At 38.4% G+C, this 22,823-nt stretch overlaps 1 protein-coding gene across 5 annotated transcripts in view; it reads right to left on the bottom strand.

The window, feature by feature from the left end:
* Positions 1-797: 797 nt before the first annotated feature.
* The window catches only part of FYN (FYN proto-oncogene, Src family tyrosine kinase), a 160,926-nt gene continuing 138,900 nt past the window's right edge, over positions 798-22,823 (bottom strand). For all 5 annotated transcript variants that reach the window (XM_042450296.1, XM_042450289.1, XM_042450311.1 and 2 more), the window contains 5 exons: positions 21,104-21,283; positions 12,946-13,022; positions 12,696-12,849; positions 4,462-4,593; positions 798-1,920 (listed from right to left, as the gene is read on the bottom strand). In XM_042450296.1, the coding sequence (XP_042306230.1) occupies positions 1,712-1,920; positions 4,462-4,593; positions 12,696-12,849; positions 12,946-13,022; positions 21,104-21,283 (752 nt within the window). In that variant the 3' untranslated portion in view covers positions 798-1,711. The remainder of the gene's footprint in view (positions 1,921-4,461; positions 4,594-12,695; positions 12,850-12,945; positions 13,023-21,103; positions 21,284-22,823) is intronic.

Here is a 22,823-nt window from a genome sequence, read left to right as displayed (position 1 = left end):
TACAGTTCATCTTGCTCCTGGCAAAAGTTTGCCTTATTTGGAATAAAAGTCTAAGGGTAAGTATAGTTATGAAAATATAATTTCATTTTATACAGAATCATTGTTTTCAGCCTTCTGACAGAATATGAAAATCACTGCTAAAAGAAAGTAATTCTAGAATAAGTACAAGCATGCCATAACCTTCAGATCCAACCCTGATCTTATGCTGAATCCAGCTGTTTCATACCAGCTTCATCCATAAATAATAGTGCACTGCCAAGTAACCAAGAGTCCTCATTCTCTTCTACAAATCCCATCTGTCTGTGATTGGAATGAAAGAACAAAAATACAAATGTAAAATGCTCTCTTTTAATTACTAAATTAAGACAGTTAAACATTTTAAAAATGTAAACTTACAAATAAAACAATAACAAAATGTAATTAAGACTGTAACATTATTTTAAAAAAGAACTGAAGAGAAATAGAAAGGATGGGGCTTTTTTTGTTTCTTTTTGGTTAGAAGGAAGGAATTCAAGGCTGGTACAGACAACTCAAAAAGTAATAATTGTGTGCATCCCTCCCCACTCCCATTTCCCGTGAAAGAAGTGCATAGTAATTCCACTGCAACACTTGTAGACAGAATGGAAGTAATTTCATTAGCAGTACAGGACATTTAAAACATCTATCTTACGATGGGAAATGGTACACACACAAAAATTATTCTAGTTGATGCCTGATGAATGGTTAAGCATATGGACATGACCAGAATGCTATGAGGTTGAGACTATTGCATGTGACTGCAATGTTTATTAATTTAAAAAAAAATCAGAAAATGTTCAGTATACATATTTTCATACAGGAAAGTACTTGCAGTTCAACCTTCCAGTCCAAACGGGCAACAGCAGATTTTCTTGCTTTAATAAGTTCATTTTAATTCTGATCACAAAATCAAACCACGCAGTTGGGAAATGTTGCTGGAAATGCTGCACATGATTTTTGAAAGTTCAAAAAAGTTACAACGACCTACAGGTACATAGTCAAACCAAAAAGTGCAATCCAATTTAAAAAAGTCATGCTGGGCAAAAGCCTAAAAGTCAGTCACTGGCTTTCAGAGTCTTCACCGGTGTTTTGTGTCACCAGTGAAATTAGTCTTTTCCTGGGTGCATCAACATTATGGCTAATCCATTTCTGAAATGAGTTTCCTCTGTAGTAGCACCCACGGACTATATATACAGGTATGTATATATTTTACATATATTTTATATATAAAAGCAAAAACAAAAAAACCCCAAACACTGGTCCTGATTTTATTTCTGTTAGAACATGAAAAAATGTAGACAAAAAGAGGCCACTTTTGGAAAATAATACTTTAGTTGAATCAGGAGAAGACTAGTTAAAATCACTTAATTTTGCATTATTATTTTTTAAAAAAGGAAAGCACTAGGATAAGTTATTGGCACTGAATTACTATTTACATTGAACAAAGATTTTGCAGTTTACATAACATCAAAAGAATGCAGTTTCAAAGTCTTTGATTACGAACAAAACCAAGTGTTCACTTTTCTGTTCATAAAAGACATTCAGATCTCTATAGACAGGCAGTTCTAGAAGTTCTCATCTTCAGCCTCCTGTGCATTTTGGTGCTCTAAGATGCAGCCTTGGGGAGGGGCCAGTCAGCCTACATCGGCTGCACATGGAATTTGATCACTGCATTCTGCACAGGCTAGAAAAATTACAGGTTGTCACCTGGTTGGTACTGTGGTTCAGTTGCAGTAAAGTAGTCTTCAAGGAAACCCTGCAAGTACTCAAATGTTGGGCGCTCTTCTGGGTCTTTTTTCCAGCAGTGGATCATAAGCTCATGTAGAGAAATGGGACAATCCTGGGGACAGGGCATTCTGTAGCCTCGTTCTACCTGTTCTAAGACTTCACGATTATTCATACCTGTAAAACAGAAGCCACAACAAACAATGCATATATAGATATAGATAGAAAACAAGAGTGACTAACCAAAATATTTGAATATATGTCTGACAATGCAAGATCTCAGCCCAAAATAAATATTGTTCCACAAGAACTCTGGAAATAGCCAATAATAATAATAATAATAATAATAATAATAATAATAATAATCAGTTGCAGCAATTACTGTATTGTCTTATTTCAATGATTACTTTGGAACTAGGGCATTAACAAAATCTCTCATCTTCCTGAACATTTATTTTGTTCTACTGCCTCTTCTTTGACTAATATTTCTAGTTTTCAGTTGAATCATCCCCATATCAGATGACACACCATTACCATATCATGTACAAAATCATGTGGTTGCCCAAACGATTAAGATTGAATAGCTTCTGTGACTAAAGGAAGTCAAGGACTTTGAAGGTAAAGAAGATGGAAAATATCACATATACAGAGAGCATCTATACAAAATAGTACAGTCGTCCCTCCCCATTCATGGGAGATCCCCCCCCCCCCCCCGTGAATGAGAAAAAACATGGATAGTCAAACCCCATTGACTATAATGGCAGTGTGCTCCCATATGCTACATTTTGTTCCTCCTGTCTGTGGAAACTCAATACCGCAAATAGGAAGTCTGTGAATGGGGAGGGACGAGTGTACAGTGCACCCTTGCCTTATGTGGGGATCTGTTCTGGATCCCCCTGCTGCTAACTGCTGTTTTTATGCTTGATATTGTGTTTTTAATATGTTATACTGTTTAATACTGTCTTAAGGGGGGGAGGGATAAAGTGTTTTTAATTGTCATATTTTATATTTTACTGTTGTTAACCGCCCGGATTGGTTTGCCAGAGGGCGGTATACAAATAAATATTATTATTATTATTATTATTAGGCAAATCCCACATGTGATGCCCCATTCATTTGAATGGGGTGCGTCCCCATAATGCACACCCCATTCGCCATATCAGAGCTCGACATCCACGTAACCTCAAATCTGCATATGGTGAGCCTGCATACGGCACGGGCGCACTGTATATTCAATAGCTATTTGCCCGGTTACAAAGATCTAAAACACAATGCAGAAATAATCCAGTTTGAGACTGCTTTAACTGCCCTGGCTCAATGCTAGGGAATTCTGGGAACTGTAGTTATGTGAGACATTTAGCCTTTTCTGTCACAGAGGTCTGGTGCTACAAGAAACTACAATTCCCAGGATTCCCTAGCCATGCGTTAGGGCAGTTAAAGCAGTCTCAAACTGGATTATTTCTGCACTGTGTTTTGTACCAATATAAGCATATATATCTGTAGTTTGAAGGCTCATTTTGCCTCAAAGTATCCAGGGTTTCTCATTTTTTGTTTTGTTTTGAATGTACCTACATAAACATGGGTTTCCATCTATAGTCAGCCCCGCACATTTGTGTCTTTGACTTTTGCAGATTTGATTATGCATGGATTTTATTCATATGTTCTTTCTAGGAAGCTCTAGGTCCTGTGCAACTCTATGGTCAACTTCTGTAAAACATTGTGTTGGAGGAGCTAAAGATTCCTAGAGAGAAAGAATAGTTTTCTAGGTATTTGTACAATTGTATGGTCGGACCTCAGCAGATGTTGACCACAGAACTGCACTGGAGGATCTTGAGATTCCTAGGAAAGTTCTCTCAGATAAAAAAATAATATTTGTTTAATTTGCATTTTTCCCACTTTCATGGGGGCCCTGTGCCCCTAACCCCAGTGAATGTGGAGGGCCCACTGTAGTCCTGTCCTGAAATATACTGTGTTCCCTCCTGCCCTCCTTCCCTTGTGACCACCCTCTTCCATACTCCACTGGTCACATGTCAAAGTATTATGCAACATTTCATAAATTGATTTTTACCTATTTCCACTTAGCCTTTAAAAAATATTCAGGAGTTATAATCAAGTGCTGAAGTGCTTTAGCAACAAGATACTAGTTAAGCATTAGGATCATTTTGGTTTAGGCTAACATCCCTCTTTCCCTTGTATCATCTCTGTTGACAATCTGTGTCCTCGAAACAATACCTATGTTTACTTGGTGGCTATTGTGACTGGGTCTGAGACAGTAGAAACACACAAGGGAAGTAACTGATGCATTTGATTTCTGAAAGTAATTTAAATAGACCTGGAGAGTAGATGTAATTTTTTTCATATGGATCCCCAAATTAAAATCAGTTTATACAGGAGCAAAACGTGGCATTTCCTGTGACTTTTTGCCCATTTGGAACTGCCTTGAGTCTACTTTTGGCAGTTGTAAGAGATAATGTAGTCACAGGCCCATGAAATATTTCCTCTTCACAGAGATCCAAATAAGTGAGGTGCACCTGTAGGGAAGACCTGTGTGTGTCAATTTCCCATTTTTTCATTGCAGCAGTTCCTGTGTGCTTTTGTACACCTGTTCTCTTTCATGCACATGTATCATTTACTTGTTGGCAGGCATGTAAGCCAAAGATTTAACTTCAATTATATAGCTGTTTGAAAACATACACAAACACAAAAGTGTTTGCTTACCTGGGTATGGCACTCTCCCTTTTGTCACTAGCTCTGTTAGCAATATACCAAAGGACCAGACATCTGATTTTATTGTAAACCTTCCATACAGTGCAGCTTCTGGGGCAGTCCATTTAATGGGAAACTTTGCACCTAGGAAAGAACAAAGCAGTTCACTACACTGGTGGCTATCAGGAGGACAAAGTATTCAGTGAGAGTAACATTACTTTTAACAATGCACTGCTTCTTTGAATTCTAAATAGAAATAACCTTTACTTAGACTTTCAAAAATCATGAGATCTGAGAAATAATCTAAAGATTGTGAAGTCAAAGGCTTTCATGGCCAGCATCCATAGTTTTTTGTGGGTTTTTCGGGCTATGTGGCCATGTTCTAGAAGAATAATCTAAAGATTATTTCCACTTGACATTGAATCCTTCATCTTCAGGCTGCAAGACTGTCACTTTTGTGTTTTCATCTTTATTTGTATAGCTTTGAAAAACTGCCAGGAAGGTAGTATCTTGACATTGTTTTATGTATTTTCATTTTTGTTGGCTGGTTTGGATAGGCAAAACTCTTGTTACCAATTGTTTGAATGAGGCACCAGGCACTACACATTCTAGACTAAATGAATGCAACCTAGAACATGTTAAGGAATGAATCTGTGCCATGGCTACACTAAAAAGTTGTTTCGTGTACAAAGGAACAGAAAGGGAAAGTGCCTTTTACAAAAATACACTAATGTCAGTACTCCGCAGGAAGCCAATTCATTTTCATAAGGCAACTCCATCATTGGCAGGACTGTATGAATAGAAAAGCTCAGCAAAAATGCAAGAGGAAACAGGCTTTTTGTGGGTTTTTTTGGGGGGGGGGGCCTATGTGGCCATGTTCTAGAAGACTTTATTCCTAGCGTTTCACCAACATCTGTGGCTGGCATCTTCAGAGAATGCTGTCATGGAAGTGAGTGGGGTGTGACTGTGTGACCCTTGGTTGAGGGGAATTATTATTTACATGATAATCTGTGTTTTGGTTTAGAAACAGGCACAATTAAAACATCAATACAAATAAAAAATAGCCCATTCCAACTATAATCCAACACAGATGCCAAAGGTAAAATAATAATAAGGTCTTTGCTGGTGGAAGAACACCAAAGGAGTGAGTAGTGAGCTAGGTCTAGCCTGGAAGAGCACTGAGCAATGGGACAGCAGTTTGTACCAGAATGTGAAGGTAACACGTTATGAAGTAACAACAAAAGATGCAGGTAACACATGATGATGTAACATGTTACACTGAATTGATTTCTTATCATTGGTAACAGCTATTAATACACTTCCTTTCCCTCCATAAGCAATGGTGCCTCCAGATGTTCCTCCTTCCAATAAAAAGAAAAGTGGTCTTGTGCAAGAGGGGTCTAACACCGTAGCTCTACAGAGTACTCTGGGAAAATTAGATCATTAGCATTTCTGGAAGGCTACCCAGAGTGCTGGTAGCAAACGAAATGAGCCATATATGTTTCCTGTGTGGCTTGTATTTTGTTTTTAAAAAGGAAAAGAAATAAAGATATTTAAGAAACAGACAGGAAGGAAGAGGGGGAAGGCTATAGACCTCCTTGGGTTGAGAAGGAAGGCCTTTGGAGGACATGTAACTAAATGTGGAATGGAATATGTAACCCCCACCCATACAATAAAGACAATAGTTATAAGCCAGTTTAGCAGGTAGAACAACAAGAAATGCACCATATTCCTTTTTTCAGTAACATTCCAAACACTTTCTGCACTACAGATGACCTGGGGGAAAAGATTTACTCCACTCCCACCCAGGCTTATGCTATCAGATGTCTTTGAGATGAACCAGTTCAGCTGTTGTTTTCCCTTTCACAGACCTACCATTGGCAGCATCAGTACTTTAACCCAGGGAACCTGTCTAATAGTGGCTTTATCTACAAATATACAAGCAGAGCATAATGGCAACAAATAGACACCTAAGACAGAAAGTAGATTCCTATAGAGTTACTTGCATGCTCCACCTACTCACAATTTCAGTTTACTCCTTCGAGAAATGTTTGTCTTCTCTGCCCTGCTTCCCTACTCTCCCAATCTCTCTCTCTTTCTCTCCTCCATCCCATTGAGCAAAAGCTTCAAGTTACTATCAGCTCAGAAACAAAGAGAACCTCTTTTCTTCCTTGCAGAGGACCCTCCAGACTTTATTTATTTTTTGTTATCAGCTGACAAAAAAGCTATCGGAAACCACAGTCCTATTCTATGATGCTGAAGCAGTGATAACATACATGTCTGGAGGGGGCACTTCAGTAAGCACTTCCACAGAACACCAAGGAAGTAGCAATCTGTAAATGTATGTTCACCAGTTGCTTGCACATCGTTTGCAGGCAATAAGAAAAGTTTATAATCTTATTTTCCCTCATAGAAATATTTAATGTGAGTGTTAAGAAAACACTTTTAAAAACCAAGCTGAACTAATAATACCATTTATTACAAAAATACAGGAGATGGGGATCTCAACTCCATCTGTTTCCTTTAGCAATTTCTTCAGAGACAGAAGATGGAGAATGTAGGGCAGAGGAAGTCACCCCTATTAATGTTAAGTACATTAAATACCAAGTAGCAAGAAGAAGAAAGAAAGAAAAGCCAGTGTTCTGAAATACAATCTTCAACTCTTCACAAGGATAAGCAGAACACTTCCTGCCTCCAAAAGCAACTGCCTGCCTGTATCACACTTTTCCAGCCAGTTTTTTGTTCCTGTGTGCCACAGATGCTACAGGAATAGGAGTTGGCTAGATAAACAACACACTCCTTGAGCTGCATCCCTATGGATCACGGGGGTGGGGAAGGTGGGGGTGCACTGTGCCATTGCCAGTCTCTCTGGAGTTATGAAGCAAGAGGGAAATAGAAGACAATTCATGAGAAAATCTGCCTAAGAGCATGCTTCAAAAACAGCTACTGTATACTGCAGACACTATGAGGTTTTGCATAATTCTTAAATTCAGTTTCAATAAAATAGACAAGCCTAAATAAATCACAAACTGTTATTAGTGTATCTGTTGCATCAGTTTTTCAGGCTGATTACATAATTTGCTCTTGAGTTGTTTTTTTTTATTACAGGCAAAAGAAGCTAGATCTATTGTATTGTATTGTACAGTGCTCCCGCATTATATGCGGCTTTGAGCATATGCTCAAAGCCATGCAGGAGTGCATGGGGTGGCACATCCCATTCACATGAATGGGGCACACTCCTGTGGCATGTGCCCCAAGTACTGCTGGCGCAGGCACGAGCCCCATTCATTTGAATGGGGCTTGAGCATCCGTGTATTTTGTCTTACGCGGGGTGTGTGTGTCTGGAACAGACCCCTCACGTAAGAGAAGGGCGGACTGTATTACAGTTTTTCAAAATAAAAAAAATTGTATGAAAAAATATCTTTGTTCCTTCTTTAAAAGTCAATAGCTGGAATCCTCTATGACAGTTATGCATGTGTAAGTTAGAGTTACACACTTACGGATATGTGTTGACGATCCCTATGCAGCCCCTAGTTTAGTTGAGGGGCTATTTAGGGACTTGTGAAAGTACCCCAAGCCACACTTACAAGGCAGCAGGATCTGCAATTGACAAAAGTCTGTTCTCCTGTCAACTTGTAAGCTGATGACTGATGTTCCCAGCCCATCCTACAAGCAATCCTAAGCATGGAGGGTAATTGTGATAGGGGTTTGCTTGTTGTGCTGCAGGTCGCTCATAGGAGGGTTGGAAACATTTCAGCTGCTTCCTGAGCAAACGGGGAACAGACTCCCATCGATCGCAGCAGGTGCCTCCAGGTAGGTGAAGATGGAGGAGGGCTGGTCTGGTATTCACTGCGTAGCACCATATGTACAATGCTTACACATAAATAAATCCCTTATAGGATTCTGTTCACTATTAGCAAACCCAGTCTATTAAGACCTGTTCTTCAGGAAACCAGGCAATGATATTAGACTCTTCATGCCTCCCACAAAGCTGAGGTCATCAGAACAAACCTTCTTTCAGGTAACTTCAGTCCATCTGAGCTAAGCTGGGAGGAGGTCTTCTCCATGTGATGAAGCCTTACCATTTATTTAATCAGGAGTTATGATTTGCAAACCCCCTTTTTGTTGTTGTTGCCATGTGAAGAGTTTCTGGTTCTCTTAGGACTTTTAATTTGTGAGTCTTTAAACTCTTATTTTAGTTTTTGGTATGTTTTTAACTGTATGGTGTTTTTTAATGTTGCAAGCCACCCTGAGTCCCTGCCTTGGGAGAAGAGTGGGATATAAATAAACATAACAACAACAACAAGAATTGCTGTGGTTTTTATTTTTGCTTTCCTGCATTCATTGTGATGTTGTTTGTCTTTACATGAAAGGAGGTATGATGCTATATAGAAACAAATGAACAGTTGATTTTAGTCTCATTGAAATCAAAGTCGCCCAATTTAAGCGTCTTATGAAATACAGGGTCACACAATGACATATATACCATAACAAAATATCGTGTGACAGAAACAATGTTCTAAAAGGAGCAAGGAAGTAACTTGCAATGTACATTTGCTTCTAAAGCATGAAAATTAAAATGATAAACAACTTAGTTAATCATAACATTTTTTCTTTCTTTCTTGAGATGAGTACATGCTGGCATGAAAAGAAAGAAAAAATAAAGGTAAGGAATGATTCTTACCACCATCTTGGTAGATTTAGCATTTATTCTAAAATGTACTTAAAATCAATTTATTCTGAAATATTCTTAAACATCTACATTTGCAAATCTGTAGGACACCCCCCGCCCAACATATGCTGCCATTTCCACCAAGGGAGATCAACCCCCTAGCCTACTCTGTCGTTCATTTCTACGACCTGATGAACATAGTACTGGATGAACTGAATTTTGTAACAAAGACCTTGAGTTCCATTCTTCTTCTTTCTCATCCTCCTTCCCAATATATTTCCCTTTGTATCTTGTCTTTATACTGTAGACCTGTGACCAGGGACTGTATCATTTCTGATATTTGCAAGTCGCTCTAAGAAAGTAGTAATAGTTGTAGTAGTAACAGCAGCAGCAGCACCACCACCAGCAGCAGTAGCATTAGTAGCAATAGCAGTAATTTTTTTAAAAAAAAAACAGTAGTTTATACTGGTATGTGATACTGAACTTTAGGATTATTAGTACGATTTCTCCTGCAGCACAAAAAGTTTATGCATAAAACTATGGGGGAGTTACAAATGTATAACCCAGAGTAAGTGTGAGGTATTTATGATCCCCACATAGCCCCCAGTTTTGGGGACACACAGGGACCATGAAAATCCGCTATTCCCCACTTGCCAGGAAGCAGCTGCTGTTACTGATAGAGATCTGCTCCTCTGTCACTTGGAAAGCAACTGATTGATGTTCCTCTAATAATAATAATAATGACCAAATATCCATATAGACACAATACGATCATGATGCTCATACATATCAACGAGAAATTTAAAATGGGATAAAACTCTACCGTGTGACGAATTACAGGGGAATTTAAAAGAATTATAGAAATATTACAAAAGGGATTCTTTGGCATAGTCATTTAAGTGTCAATAACAAGAAAATAAAAAAATAAAATAAAAAGGCATATCCCATCCATATACATATAGACGGGCATCATCAATCAATTTGTAAAAGCAGATAAAATTTCATACAACAAGTAACATAATATCTGCAGTAATAATGGCAGCCATAGTTAATTTTACAAGGTTTACTGCATCTGTTTCAAGTATCTTATTAGGAGAGTAATAGCAGTTGCAAGGAATTTAGCAACTCTCCTGGCTACGTATTCGTTGCAGTCTGCTAAAAGATATTTGACATAGAATTTATTCTTTCTTCTGGGTAGTTGTTTAATAATACGAGTTATATAAAAAGCACGGGTCTCTATATAAAAGGGGCAACAAAGAAGGATGTGACTGATTGATTCAACTTCCTCAAGGCCACAAGGACAAAACTGACAATGGTAAGGTACTTTTCTGTATCTTCCTTCCAGAACCGCAGATGGAAGCATATTTAACCTTGCCAGCATGAAAGCCCTTCTTTGCTTAGGGAAGGTCAGATACTCAAAGTACCTGGCACATTTACCAATTTTCCCAGGTGCCCCAATGGCATGATTTAGTAATGATTGGCTTCTATGGGTTTGCAAGTCACTATCTTTGATTTGCTGGATAATGGTAATTTTTGCCTTATTGTAACCTAATGAGACAATGATAGCCCAATGGAGGACAGCTTCGGGGCTAGGGATTTCCTCCAGGCAGAAATAAAAAGGTCCATTAAAATTAACGGAACCAAACCAACCGGTATGAAAACAATCTTAGCCAAAGGTTGAATTTGCGAATCCAAATATATGCCTCAATTAATAGTAAGCCAACTTCTAAATGGAGGGAAGCATTTGGCACACAGTTTGGGATGCCAAGGATAGATCTTAGAAATTTGGTTTGAACAGTCTCAAAAGGAACAAGATTATTAAAGGAACAGATCTCCGAGCCATACAAAACTTGGGTTAGGATTCTAACAACAAAGACCTTGAGGGCAGCAGAAATATACTGACCACCCTTGTTAAAATAAAAGGAACAGAGGGTCTTAATACTCCTTTGGATATTCATTATTGCATTCTTTCATGAAAAACTATGCCTAAGTATTTATAAAATGTCACTTGTTCAATATGATTGTTATCTATTGACTATTTATAGCATATGCGTCTTTTTGAGAAGACCATAACTGTAATCTTATTGTAGTTAATTATTAGAGAATCATTTTTACAATGGTCTACAAGGGTTCTCAGAAGTCTGTTAAGGCCCACTCTAGTGAGTGACGACATAATAATAATAATAATAATAATAATAATAATAATAATAATAATAATAATAATAATTTATATTCTGCTTAATCACATTCTAAAAACCGCTATCCCTCCCCCCAGTATAAAAACATAGTAATACTAAAAAGAGATTAAACCAGAAAGACATTAAAACAATAGTATAAAATAACAGTCAAAATCAATAGAAGATTTGTAAGAAATTTATAGCAGGGTCCAGATAGGATGGAAAAAGGGGATGGAGAAAAAGGGGGAGGGAGGCAGGTAAATAGAGGTGGACCTAGTCTGAAAAGGCTTGCCGGAAGATATCTGTCTTAATAGCCTTCTTAAAGGTCTCCAAAGTGGTAATCTGACAGATCTCATCAGGCAGGTCGAGATGAGTGATCTCTAGCATGAGGGGGAATCACAATACTTCTGCCTGTCACAGTGGATGCTGCTCACAGGAGGGAGTGGGAATATCAGTTCCTTCCCAAATGACAGGGAAATGTATCCCCTTGATCACAGTGGCTACTTCCCAGTAAGTGGAGATTAAGGTATTCACTGTGTAGATCCATAATTATGGTAGTTATGCATTTTAAACTGCCAAACAGGATTCCAGACATAATTTTTCACTAGTTATTATTCCAAAGCAAAATAAACCAATTCCAGTTAGGAAAAAGTGCTACCGTGATGCTGATATGCTGTCAATTTATCCTTTAGAGCAACATCTTATTTCTGGTCTTTGTAAGCTGCTCTGGGAGAACACTGAAAATGATTCAGTTTACTCTGGTGTGTGGTATTAAATTTCAGCAATTAAAAATTGTTGGTTTGCTTTCCCTTATAGCAATAGAATTCTTTATATTTATAACTTCTATTATGTTCATTATTACTATATCTATATATATCTACTACATCTATATGCAGTGAAAACAACCAGTCTTTTCCTTTTCAGTCAGGAACACTCCTGACATGCTTATATGGAGACCACTGCTTTGCACTCCCTAATCATTCTGGAGACAGTCTGGCACCAAGAATACTAATATGTCTCAGAAATTATCCTTCAGATCGAAGACAGCGGGTCCAAATTGGTCAGAAAGACTTTAGGTTAAAAGAGAATTGTAGCACCTTAAAGACTAATGAGCTCTATTTGGCATAGGTTTTCATATACTGCAGACCATTTCATCAGATTTGAAAAGACAGCTAATGCAGCTAATGTCTGTGGAAAGAGATTAAAACAATAGTGCACCTTCTGTACTGGGAATGAAGAACAGCTGCAATTCTCTATTTGTACTCTTCAATCAAATACTGATTCAGATTCTATATAAACCAGATTGACTAAGCATGGAGAGGAACTGTCAACATTTTGACACACCTGTCAACCATTTTCAAAGCTGCAGTTAAGATTATATGGTGTACTCATCCTACCTTGTCTGGCTGTATATTCATTGTCTTCAATTAATCTTGCTAATCCAAAATCAGCAATTTTGCATATTAGACCATTTCCTACCAAGATGTTTGCAGAACGTAAGTCTCTGTGTATGTAATTCATCCTCTCAATGTAAGCCATCCCTGCAGCAACCTGTTAGATTTACAACACACAATGTACTTTGCTTAATACAGGATACACAGCACTTTAACACTGAACTAATTATATAATTATTGATTCAAGATTTACCTGTGCTGCCATGTCCACTAAATTTGGCAATTTCAGGGCTCTTCCTTCTCCATCCTTTAAGAAATCTAGCAAGCTCCCTGCAATGTAGCACACACAAAAAAGGATTTTGATATATTTTTAGATCCTATTAGAAGGGCAATATGTAGCAATGTTAATCAAATTTATAATAGTAATTATGAGTTACTATTCTGCCTCTGCAATGAACATATAACTTTAAAACTTGAAAATGCAATGGTAGTCTTTTGAAGGTGCAAGTCATAATACCTCCCTCTCTCCTAAATCACACAACTTCTGTACAGTTTGAGGTCATCATAGCACTTAATTACAAAATACAATCCAATAAAATGTACACAATTTACATAGGTAGAGATGACTGCTTAAGTTATGTGACGTATTATCCTGGGCCTAAATCCAATTGTTAATCCCAACTAGAGTAGACCTATTCAGTCAATGAAACTTATATAAGGATTTATCTATGAGTTATCCATTGATTTAATGGGTGTACTCTAACTGGCGCTAACAACTGGATTTAGGTCCCACTTTTATACTCTGAAACCCAGTTTTTAAACAATGACACAGCTCAATATAAAACATTTCTCCTGAAACACTGAATTCAACATTCATCAAATTATTAAAACATGAACATGAACATGACATCATTTTGCAGTGTTAAACTGGGATAAAATTGCCAGAACATTTCATCATGTGCTTATGGGCATGAAATCAACCAATAGTATCCTTTTAAAAACACTAGTAGAATTGTCATTGTGCCTTGGTCATTATCTGCCATTAGCTGATATATATAAAAAGATCACAGATTCATAGAGGTGGAAGAGACCCCAAGAACTATTCAGTCCATGAGGAATACACAATCAAAGCACTCCTGCCATGAGGAATACACAATCAAAGCACTCCTGGCTGATGGCCATCCAGCTTCTGTTTAAAAACCTCCAAAGAAGGAGACTCCACCACTCCCTGAGGCAGTGTGTTCCACAAATCAAGATACACAGATAATTGTTAAATACCATATATACTCGACTATAAGTCAAGAAATTTATGGTCAAAATTTGACCTCAAAAACTTGCGTTGACTTAAACACGGGTCAATATGGGGACAGCCAGACTGGAGAGAAGGAGGAATGGTGGGATCTTCCCCTTGAAGCCTCTCCTCTGACCCTGGGCTTGAGAGAAGGAAAAAGGGTGGGCTCTCCTCCAACCTGGCAGTCTTCCTAAGATTTATGCTTGGCTTATCCATGAGTCGTATCAGAGTCCATAATTTTGGCCTCAAAACTTGACCTCAACTTGTACATGAGGTTGACTTATACTTGAGTATAAACGGTATGTGATGTGTTGCTACTCTGACATCAAGAGGAGTTCCTTGTTTTGCTTTCACAAGAGGCCACTAATTCTTTTTTTTTGCTCAGCATGTCTTTCTCATAGCTTGTGAAGCACATTTTGAGAAAGGGAGAAGTGTAGGCCTTAAGACAGAAACTGCCATTTTCATGTTATGTTTTCCCTAGGATGTATCAGATTTTCACTCATCAGAGTGACTCTCTACAGCTAACTCTAGCTCAAAATGGGTCAACACTATTCAGGAGACAAGGGCTGGTATGTTTCCACAATGATCTTCTACTTTTGAGAGTGAATCAGATTGAACACAGGACATTCCTACAGGTGAAAAGGAGGCAGGGGAGGACATTTTGGTCAGTCCTCCATCTGCCCCTATGCAGCCACAGTTCCCCTTCCAATTTTTTTCAAGTTGTTTCCTAACTTTCTGAGTTTCTGGGGATATAAGGAATGGAGGGGAGACTGGCAAAACTGACTCCCTCTCCTTTGTCCATGGAACATCAAGCCTATTCCACAGAACTGTAGACCAAAGAGAATCTTTTTGTCCTTAAACAAAAATCATGCTCAATAATGCAGCAGTTATAGAAACCCTTAAGGGCATGGGAGATTTCCCTAATAAATTTACTGTAGCTGCAGAAAAATACTGAAACAATATTATACTCTGACTTTACAGCTTTTACTATTAGTTTGCATAAAATCATGACAAACACAACAAAGAAAAATATTTCATATGATGAATCACTTTGTCTTAATATTTTTAAAAAGGTACCCACATTGCTAAGTCTTTAAAAAGAATTCTCTCCACCACCTAAGCAACATTTTGCCCAGACTGCCCATGAAGGTAATGCATTTTAAAGGTCAGTTGAGAATGCTTAGTTAAGCATTCCCTGATGGAGAAAGTGGCTAGATCACACCACAATGCCTGACCTCAGCAAATTCATGGAGCCAGGATTTAATTGCCTTAGGAGGTGGAAATCAATAGCCCTTTTCATTTCAGGAACCATATGATGCAATAATAAATTTAAAAATTCAAGAGATAGTATTAAAGATATAGAGCCTGGTAGATTACAGAGCAGGTAGGAACCAGAGGAATTAAAATCACATTGTTTCAAAACTTGTCTTATATGAAATCACATAGAAGGTGAAAACAATAGGTTTGATAGGTTTCTAGTAATATACTAAAATCTGAATGTTGCACAAATATGGCACTCTTGAAATGGAAGGCAGGGAGGGATGATTTCCCAAACCTTTAGAGCAGGCTTCAAAAGCCTGTTCGACCCTCCCCAATCTATTGACAGAAACTGCTTAATCTGCAGGACAGTTTAATGAGATCCCTTCCTATGTTCGCACAATAAATCGACTGAGAGATCAGAACACATATGCTAACCACGTTAGTCACTGAGCAATGTCCTAGGTGACTATGAAACGGCTTTTTATGATGGTTATCAGAGAAAAGATCAACACACACCTGAAGCAGATGGGCCAAAAGAATTGTGCCAGGACTGTGCTAGGACTGTACTGAGACTGTACGGGCCCATTTCCAAAGCGGAGTGCTGCTGCAGTCCCAAACTAAGCCATCAGCAGGAATAGCTTTTAGCCACTCCTTTTTGTGATGGCTTTTCTGTGTTGGAGCACTCTTTGCATGGCTTCCAGCTGATTTGGGTGTGTCAGTGGCATGTCATGCCCCAATGTGGCCTGAAGCTGGTACTTTATGCCCGTCTGCTTTAGGCCAAAGTTATTTGGCAGGGGTACAGCATGACTCACCTATTCACAGGACAAGTATCCACAGTTTCACGTACCTGTGTCTGAAAAAAATATGGGCTCTCTGGACATTGGTAGCTCCTCCAGAGTGACTCTAAGGTCAATTTCTGCCAGAAATATCCATGATTTTCACTATCTGTGGTAAGTCTAGGAACATATCCCCTCATGGATACAGGGGTTGTACTGTACTTTAGCAGTAGTTCTCAGATTTTGATCCTCCAGGAATTTGGACTTCATCTGCCAGAAGCCCCAGCCTGCTTGACCAATGGTCAGGGTTTTTGAGAGCTTAAGTCCAACACTGACCAAATAAATTAAGAACAACTGATATACTTGCCATTCTGTCTTAGGGTGGGTTTGATGACAAAAAAACAGATCTCTCCCACCTCCATGATATCACATACACAGTGAAATTGAGAGATTTCAAAGATATAGCATGTTAATCTGTAGAATCAGTATGTCGAGAGATCTTGTACCACCTTTGAGACTAACTGAAAGAAAGAAGTTGCCAGCATCAGTTTCGTAGACTTCAGTCTACTTCCTCAGATGCTCAGATGATAATGAGGTTGTTGAGCTTGGAAACCCAGGTGCTTTAAGAATCTGATGTAAGAACCAAGCTATACATTCATTCTAGAAAATAAAAGAAGAGGATTGCCTCCACTGGTAATGTAATTATATAGAGTAAATTATAATGATAGGTGGGAGGAACAGTGTCCTAACAATACACAAATATTCACTACTTCACCTATCTTATCTTGTACGTAATCTTTGATGACCTGAATTACGAATTTATACTTTAGAAACAAAGTGAAATATATAAAATTCCAGAGATCTCAAAGTACTGTTTAAACATAGGTCCTATGCTAAACAAACAAATAAAAGCAGATGTCATTCTGTAATCTATAAATGGTTGTTAGAAAATGCTCAGAGCAGTCCAAGAAATGATGCAGGAAATAATCTGATAAAAAAGTGGACACACAATTAAAATTACATAACAAAAGCATCTGTTACTAGCAACATTTCAAAATAGTATCTTACAAATAGATCCTGTCTTTGCTAGAATGTCACTCATAATGAAATGGGTATAAAAATGCAACTGTACTGATATATGGATTAGCAGAATGTGGACATCACTGTGCAAAAATGGTCTGTTTCTTACCGGGTGCCAGAAATAACAGGGACAGGAAAACAGAGGTAATTTTAATGCTCTGGTGTCAGAAAATATTTACTGTTGTGAAGCAATAATATTCCAACCATGAAAATAATGCTCGTTTTGGGGGGCGGGTGAGAATAAGATTTTTTTTTGAGTTTATCCTGTGTGTATCTGCATAATTTCATTTACACTTCTGCTGTCTTATATGGGATACCACTTTATGATTTCTTTCTATAAATACATGCTTCAATCAAATCACATCAAATTAATTTGAAACAATTATCCATTAAAAGTTCATATTTACATGAACAGGTATCCTGAAAATTTGTGATTCAAGACTGGAAAGCTGAATGAACAGTCATGGGCTATATCTGCACTGTAGAAATAATTTGACACTGCTTAAACTGTCATGGCTTAATGCTGTGGAATCCTGGGATTTATAGTTTGGTGGAGTACTAGAACATGTCAAGAGAAGGCTACACATCTCATAAAACTACAAATCCCAGAATGCCACAGCATTGAGCCATAACAGTTAACGTAGTGTCAAACTGCATTATTTCTGCAGTGTACATGCAGTCCTGGTTCACCCAAGCATATAAAACAAGTCCGTTTCAGCCAACACTCCTGGAGCTTATTATGTTTATTATGAACAAAAAAACCTGAATTCTAATCCCCACTCATCCTCAAACTACCTGATGGTAACAGAAAGCAAATAGCAAATCTGACTCTCTAAACAATTAAATGACACTTTTAAAAAGAGAATTTAATTTCATTTAGAGGTTAAACAAAGCATAATAAACAAAGTAAAAATGCAAACAAATTAGAGACTTGCATTCATACTCTACAATCATTCAAAGCAAGAATAACTGTATGTGTGTTAAATGCCCTTGAGACAACCCTGATTTATGGCAACCTTGTGAATGAGACATCTCAAAGCCCCCATCTTTCATTGCTCTGCTTAGGTCTTGCAAATTCATGCCTGTGACTTCCCTGACTAAGGACGTTATCAGACAAGGGAAATCGGAAGTATAATCCAATGGCAATCCGAACGCAATCATGGGGTTTAATGTTATTGCGTGATAGACTACCACATGCAATTTCGGGCAATGGGAAGTCAGTCTGAACGCAATCATGGGGTTTCACGTCTATCCATCTGGCATATGCTCTTTCTCTCTTTCTGCTGCCCTCTACTTTCCTAGCATTATTGCCTTTTCTAGTGAGTTGTGCCATGATGCGTCCAAAATACAACAGCCTCAATTTGGTCATCTTGGCTTCCAGGGAGAGTTCAGGCTTGATCTGTTCAAGACCCCTAGAGCAGACATTTTCCCAAAATAGGTCTGTTGGCCTGCTATTTCTTACAGGAAAGTAATTGCCAGTAGGGAAACATGCAGTGTAGAGACTCAAGCATAACATGCTCTTGTTGAATCAAATCCTCTATCAATTGCCCTGAGGGCTTGCGAAGGCAAGAATCGAGCTGGTGACATATGCTGGTGTAGTCTTTATGCATCTATACATATTTTTTGGACATTTTTGGACACTGTCCTTCTTTGTGCAATGCTTCTTACTTTGGGTGCATAACAGCAGCCAGGGAAGCTCACAGGTATAACTCCCTCTCCTTGGCCATTGATAGGATGTGGAGACAGATGGGGAAGAAGGGGCAGCCTTATGTTTGAGTTGGAAGATGCTCTTTCTTCTTCTCCAGATGGGCGAGGGCAGCTAGAATGTACCCAGGCACACCCCCACAGTCAATTAGCAGCTACAGGGACAGAGCTGTTCCCCAGAGCCCCGGGCAGCAGCTGTGCATCTATGGAGGACATTAGGAAGAGGGAGGGTAAGTACCCTGGCAACCATGCATCTACACTATAGAAATAATGCAGTCTGATGCCACTTTAAGTGAAGCCCCATCCTATGGAATCCTGGGATTTGTAGTTTTACAAGGTCTTTAGTCTGCCGAAGAATGCTAGTGCCTCACAAACTTACAAATCCCAGGATTGTGTAGGATGGAGCCATGGCAATTAAAGTGATGTCAAACTGCATTATTTCTACAATGTAGGTGCACACAGAGACTTGTGCTCCACAAATGTGCTTATTGACTCTTGGTCAGAGGATCCATAACCTGGAAAATTTCCTTTTTTGGACGGTTGTACCTAGAATCTTATGCCCACTGGCCATGCTGGATAGGGAATTTTGGGTTTACTAGTTCCTAAAACAAAATCTTTTCATCTGTGACAGCACCACATTGGCAGGCAGCAATCACTTGATAGCAGTGTAAAATATAATAGTTGCTTGCTACTTTGTCAGGAGGGGACAGTGCATAAAGCAGGTGTATCTTCAGATGTTCAAGGTGTGAAACAGATGCCTTTGGACGTACTTTGGTCATAAAGTGCAGTGTAGACTTTAGAGGACTGAAGTGGGGCTGGGAGAGATTCAGGTTCAAATACCCACTCTGCCATGAATTGCTATGGGTGACACTGAGCCTGTCATTTTCAGCCTTACTTAACTCCCAGAATTCTTAGGAAGATGCTGCACACTATTGTTGGTTCCTTAGAGGAATAGAACATGTAATAAATCAGTTACCTCAAAGGATAGTTTTGGGGATAAAAATGAGACATATGACACATATCAAGATCTTCAGGAAAAAAAACCCTTTTTAAAAAACAGTTGAACCAATAGCAGGTGCCTTAAGTTCAAAATGGAGAGACACAAAAGGATTAATGCACAAATATTCTCAGGGAATACCAGATGCTGTAGGTTATATTTCAGAAGAAGGTATAGGCAAACTAGTTATGATTATTCCTTGCCAGAGAAGACCCTGTGACATTCATGGGATGACCATAAGTCTACTGGCGACTTGAAGGCACATACAGGCACATTTCAGTTAACAAAGCAGTGAACAGTAAACAGTGAAGCTCTTTTGGTGAAGGCCTTTTACATCCATCCAGCCCTTACTCCTCATCGTTTGACTAGATGGAAGGTTTTTTTTTTAAAACAGCATTAGTATTGGAAAGACGGTCAAGGTGGGCTGAAGGAACACAGCCCTTCAGTGTTAGATTGCAGCACTGAAGTAAATGATGGAATAAAGCTTGAGCTGAGAAAGAGTGGGATATTACTCTAGTCAGTTCTACTGTAGCCTTCTGGACCCCCCCCCCCCCCACAACAGGTAAAATAAATAGCAACTGCCTCCAGCATCGCTTACTAAGAATATGTGAACAGCAAAACAGAGAAAAGGGGAGAGAGATAGGTCTCCCCCACTAATAAGCCCCAACGTGTTAAAGAGGCATAGATCTGTTACCATGTTCTGTATTCATAATCATTGCAGCAGATTTAGAGCCACCATACCCTATGCTTAAAGATGTAAACTTGTAATTATTAGTCTTTTATTTCCTTCAGTTCTATCACCCAGAGCTTACCTTCAGAATTCAAGATTTTGGTACAAGGCATCAGAAATCTGTGCTAAGTAGTCATAAATAAGTTTCATCTGGGTCTTAAAAGACAATACAGACATATGGAAAGATGAATCTATTTAGCCAGGCTTTAAATATAAGGGGCAGACAAATGATTAATTCTGCAGCTAACATGGTTTAAACATGGTAGGAATTGTAGATAAAAATTCTTTGTATTGTGTATGGTTTTTCTTTTTGTAATATTACTTTTACATCTTTATTAATAAAAAAAAGTTTTTTAAAAAATGTTGCAAGCACTTTTTGGGCTTGGAAAAGTTACCTTCTGGAGTTTCCGCTCTCAGAATTCCCCAATTGGGGGGTATGAAGTCTAAAAAGTACCATTTCCAAGCTCTGAACATTTCCTTTTACAAAAGAGAACTTCCCCCATATTCAGGAGCAGTTTAAATAGTATGTTAAAGTATATACATAATATATAAGAAGCAGCAATTCTAACCTACCTTTACTCATATACTCTGTGACAATGTAGATAGGTTCCTCAGACACTACAGCATAAAGTTGGACCAGTTTGTCATGCTTCAGCTTCTTCATGATCTGAGCCTCTTCCAAGAATGATTCTGGGGACATTGTACCAGGCTTCAGGGTCTTTATTGCTACTTTAGTATTCCCATTCCAAGTACCTAAAAAAAACCCAATAAACCACCAATGCTGTCAGTGGAATCATGCCACACCTGCACAGATCATATGACACTATTTATAATATTTTCAGCATTAGAGAATATGAGTGGTAAACATCAGAATTTATAGAGACTGGAAAAGTTACTTTTTGGACTTCCATTTGGATCACCACTCCCAGAATCCCTCATCCAGTATGGCTTCTTGGCTGCATAATTCTGAGAGGTTTACTATAGAAAAGTAACTTTTCCAAGCTCTGTGTAAGTGTGGTTTCTAAGAAGCTTTCAACACTAATGCAGCTGCAGAATTTTCATTAACCAGTGTAGTCATCTGGGCCTCTGCAACCAAACCACTATATTTTGGTGTTCTTCTTAGCATCAAGACCAATATCAACAGCTGTTCAGTGGTAGCAGAAATGGTATTTTTGCATTTGTTTTCCAATTTGAGGCTGGGCAAAGATATAAAGGCTGGGAACAGAGTGAGGGAATCAATTTTTCCATGTTGCTAACCTGCTTGCAAAATTCTCATATCTACTGTGGGTGTCACACTTGGGTACTTTGAATTTTTTAGTTTACATTATATAGCCCTTGGGAGACAATCTTCCATTGGCCATGGGGTGGCAGAGTACATCTCAACCAGGCTTCCCATGTACCCAGTGATGGGGAATTTCATTGCCATCCAAAGGACAGTCTGGGTGGAATTTCTCTGGGGACTCAGTTTTACTGTTGACTGTGAGGGAGGCCATATCCCATCACTGAAAGGGCTGCAATGCTTCCCTGCTGGGTACTATCTGCTCCATCATTTACCACCAATAAAGTTTATGTTATAGAGGTAACATGTGTCAGTGCTTTGCACTGAAAGACCTCTTGGGGAGGCCTGGGGCTGGGAATATGTCACTGAATTCTGGAACAAGACACTCAGTTTATGTCATCTAGATCTTTCCACTGTAGTTGCTAGAGGAATATGAGGAGCTACTTTTAAATATGCAGTTATAAATCTGAGTTATAAAGCTCAGTACACAGTATCGTAGTCCAAGCTACTTCACAGCTTAAACGTATCACTGAGATCCTTATAGAAAATTTATCAGTCTCTTTTACTAAGAGAGGCTCTGGTTCCTGAAGACCTTGACTAAAACAGCAAAATCTATTGAACTAAATTGTGCTGATTAATAGTTCAGTGCTAAAATTAGTTACACTTATTTGAGGGAAGTCATTAGAAGAGAAAAAGACTTCCTAAGAGTGGATGTTTATACAGTATACAGCTTTTGGCAAAACAGTACACTATACAGTATGCTATAGTTAAGAAAATTTAAAATACAGAGATAAGTTATTCAGTCTTTTGTCCAAGTTAATTCTGCACTGAACCTGAAACTAAAACCATGGCAACAGCAGAATTCATACATCAGTTAAACAAAATGTGTTATGATGTTTTAATTACTTGCTATTGCTATTTATTTACAAAGAAAAGGCATTTTTACTTATCCCTGAATTTTTTCTGTAGTGTTCTCAAATGAGACACACATTTATTTCTGGGACAAAAACAAAT

Source organism: Sceloporus undulatus, chromosome 1, assembly GCF_019175285.1.
Source record: "Sceloporus undulatus isolate JIND9_A2432 ecotype Alabama chromosome 1, SceUnd_v1.1, whole genome shotgun sequence".
Taxonomy (NCBI): domain Eukaryota; kingdom Metazoa; phylum Chordata; class Lepidosauria; order Squamata; family Phrynosomatidae; genus Sceloporus; species Sceloporus undulatus.
Note: the sequence above shows the minus strand (reverse complement) of the source record. Positions and strands in the feature narration are given on the sequence as shown.